The sequence below is a fragment of the Fulmarus glacialis genome, unplaced genomic scaffold, assembly GCF_000690835.1.
Source record: "Fulmarus glacialis isolate BGI_N327 unplaced genomic scaffold, ASM69083v1 scaffold37219, whole genome shotgun sequence".
NCBI lineage: Eukaryota > Metazoa > Chordata > Aves > Procellariiformes > Procellariidae > Fulmarus > Fulmarus glacialis.
The window spans coordinates 1-3,505 of record NW_009232016.1 but is presented as its reverse complement, the minus strand read 5'-3'; the positions used below and the strand labels follow the sequence as shown (position 1 = coordinate 3,505).

At 41.5% G+C, this 3,505-nt stretch overlaps 1 protein-coding gene across 1 annotated transcript; it reads right to left on the bottom strand.

The window, feature by feature from the left end:
• Positions 1-294: 294 nt before the first annotated feature.
• LEPROTL1 (leptin receptor overlapping transcript-like 1) lies at positions 295-3,411 on the bottom strand (the record flags this gene model as incomplete). Its single annotated transcript, XM_009584767.1, has 3 exons — positions 295-751; positions 1,799-1,985; positions 3,336-3,411. Coding segments are annotated over 3 exons (380 nt in total), but the record flags the coding sequence as incomplete, so codon positions are not given.
• Positions 3,412-3,505: the final 94 nt, after the last annotated feature.

Sequence of the window (3,505 nt, the reverse complement as noted above, 5' to 3'; positions counted from 1 at the left end):
TAAAATTTAGGACTTCTCCCAAATAACTCTACCTGCTCCTCAGCCTTCTCCTGAAATGAAGGCTGTCAACATTCATCACCCAGTTTGAGGTATGGGCAGAAGAAAAATCCGCAACTGGTACTCCCCGCCCCGCCTTGCCTCTGCTAAATTACAGCAACAATCTATTGATCTGGTAATTGACAATGGTGGTGCACAATCTTTTACCTCCATTCAGCTTGTATATAACTTAATCACTATATAAAAAAAAGTTATTTTGAAACATAGTATTAATTCTTAGCTTAAAAAAAAAAACAAAAAACCACCCAACTTTAAATCTTCTTTGAAACCATGTTTAAATGTTCTTGTTCCAGATTTAAAGCTTCACATAAACACCAGACAGAAGGATGACAATTTTAAACCAAGAGAGCACCTAAAAACATACCATAGGTAAAAATGAAATCAATCATCTCTCCACTTCATAAAAATGTAGAAACCCTGTCAGCAACAGTAGTACACTCAGAATGAACAAGGTGGAAAGGAGCATCTAGAATGCTCAAGAGGCTTGCTATGCTACTTCTCTTTATTGCCCATTCTCTCATTTGTATGGATGGCCACTGCATGACAAGATGCCTGTGATAGTTCTCTTATCTTCCTTTCACCACTGCTGCCAGCTGAAGTCGTCATTGCTGCCAAAGACCAAGAAAAATCCTAGGATCGTGGCAAAGATGACTGTATTCCCCGTAAGAACAAGTGCACACGCGCCCCAGTAAATCTGCGAACAAGGGGAATTTAGTTAGACACGTTTTGAACTGAATACTGACAAGACAAAAGGTAACGTCTTAATGTCACATTCTACACAAAGTTCAGCAACAGGTCCATGATGCAAGAAGGTGGTATCTCATGATTTGTGGTTAAGCCAAGAAGGGTGGGTTTACCCAAAATGACTCGACCCATTCACAGTTAGCCAAGCAGCACTGCAAGTTTCTTCCAGCCGTGTTCAAAGCGCTGGCTGTTTTGCTGTAACATCCAAAAATGGTAAAGTACGGCTAGGCAACAGCATCAAACACATCTGCAGCCCAGCTATACTTGCTAACCACGCTATAAGACTTTTTAAAATAGACATTTAAGGGCGCAGCTCTTCAAAATGCCAGCAGATATCCCAGTAACAAAAAAGGAGGTGAATGTTTTCCAAGGAGAGTAAGTGGATTACTCAAAGGGTGTGAGGCATTCAAACTGACCGTCTAAGCTGTTCTCGCCCAAAGAGATTTTATGAAAGTGCACTCCATGTTTTTTGACTTAGGAGTGCTCTCTGAAATTCACACAAGCAAGGTCATCTTTTAAAGGATTTTAGCAAAAAGCCGTATACTGGGAAAGATGTAATGACAACGTGCAAGTTTAAAAAATAACACCACATATAATTTACAGTGAGTGCAAAAATGCCTTGTTTATTCATGCTTCTTTAGCCCAACTATTCCACAAATTGCCTTCAAAGTATTCTGTACACTTTTATATTTGGTTACTTGCCTGTCACGTTTTCACACTATTTTCTATCTCGTTTTCTCTGCATTGCATATAGGCTGTTAGGGTTTATTCCATGACCACATGAAGCAACTGGCAATCACGACATTCTGCCATGCTTCCGTTTCTAGTATTAGTTTTTCTTGCCAAAAGAACTCTTCTTCTGTTTCCACTGCAAGCATCTTAAGCACGTATTTGTAAGAGTTGCTTAGTGCATGAGAGCTTTACCTTCAGTAAAAAAACCATAAAGAACAAAGTTTTCTAGCAAAAAAAGAATATCATAGATTGAAATATTACTAACCAGTTCTGCTCTTGCAAACACTATCGGTAGCCCAAATGCTGAGACAACAATGCCTGTCGTAAGAAATATTGCTAGCTCCTTGCAGGCATTACTTGTAGCATCTGTGTCATCTACTAATCTTCTTGCTATGCAGTACGGGATAGGAGAAAGGATGTAGAAAAACAGAACAAACAGTGGCCAGTACTGGCTGAAAAAGAAAGGAAAAGAAAAGCTAAAGTTACCTTGATTTACTTCCCGTTCTTCCCAAAATCAATGCAAGGCATTTTCCCCATCCAGCATCCACATTCGGGAAAGACAGACACAAGCCCAGAGAAAGCAAATCCTTCGCTTTGGAACAAGCTGACATTAATCCAACAGACCATGTTTGTGAGTGGGTTCAGCTGACCTCAACGGCAGCAGCAGAGAAATCACTAACGGGATATTTGTAAAGCAAGATTTCACTAAGCAAGCCTAAATCTAACGCCACCTGACAAGGTGAGCTTAACTCTTAAGTTTAACCTGTCAGCTTTACTTAAGAATTCTTAAGTAAAAAAGCAGAGATACCTTTCTAGAGCCCTCACGTCATTTTGCCTGTAAGCTTTCAGTGCACAGACATGGAACAGAGTACTGTTCTTAGCCAATACTCAGCTGCCATGGGCCACCGAGACTTGTTTTTTTTTTTAAATCTGAACGCAACCAACAAAACCTACAAAAATTACAGCATCATATTTGACAACGTTTTCTTTTATTGCTTGCAGCTCACCAGACTAGATTTCTCGGACACACCAATGCAGCTGCACATTGTTTCAATAAAACTTTTCTGCAGCTTGAAGGGTGACTGCATGATGATCTGCTTCCTAAGGGTTTGTGTCACCAGCCCTGGTTTTACAACAAAAGCAAGCTGGCATAAGAAAGCTAGTCATATATGTAGAGAACTGCAATTCACAACCACTAACAGGACTATTTGATATTTATTTAACGTTAAATAAGTTGATTTAAAAGATTTTCTGTAAAGTCAGCATTCACTTGCAAAGGGTGAAAGCCATACGCCTAACTTGCTGAACTTTTGGTCTACTACTTCATATCTCCTGGAAACTAAGAGATAGGAATCAATGGACCGAAAGTACAGACAGCAGCTGCAGTTATTCCAGACGCTGCATTACCAGGTGCGGTACACAGCCCCCATAGTCACCGACAGCCCAGCTGCTACTAAGTAGCCAGAGAAAACGCAAACGCTTCCCCGATAACGCACACTGGCTGTCTACTTCAGGAGGTGCCATCTGCTCTCCAGCCACAGAGGATCAATGTTGGAGACATGTTAGGACAGTGCATTCTGAAACAGTTTGTAGCCAGACCGGGTAATTTAAAGTTTGTTGCCTTCGCTTTTATGGTGAATTAACTCCCGGATGGTCTTTTTTCCCATCCCAATCTTTTGAAGCCAAAAAACCCACCCAAAACCCCTCCCACACACAGAGGACTTAACAGTCCATCATCCTGAAAGCCAAACTATTCTGGAGTCACCGACATACAGAAAAAAAGGAAGAAGAGTGCACGTTACTTGTACTGGGGAAGGGCACATCCGAGCATCAAGAACATGAGTCCGACAGCTCCCCCAAAGGACAGGCTAATCAAGGCTGCAAGGAGAACACAAATCGACAACAGGTGAAGGGCTCGCACGCTGTACAAACGCCGACCACCACCTTCAAGTAAGCGCGGCCGAGTCTCCGC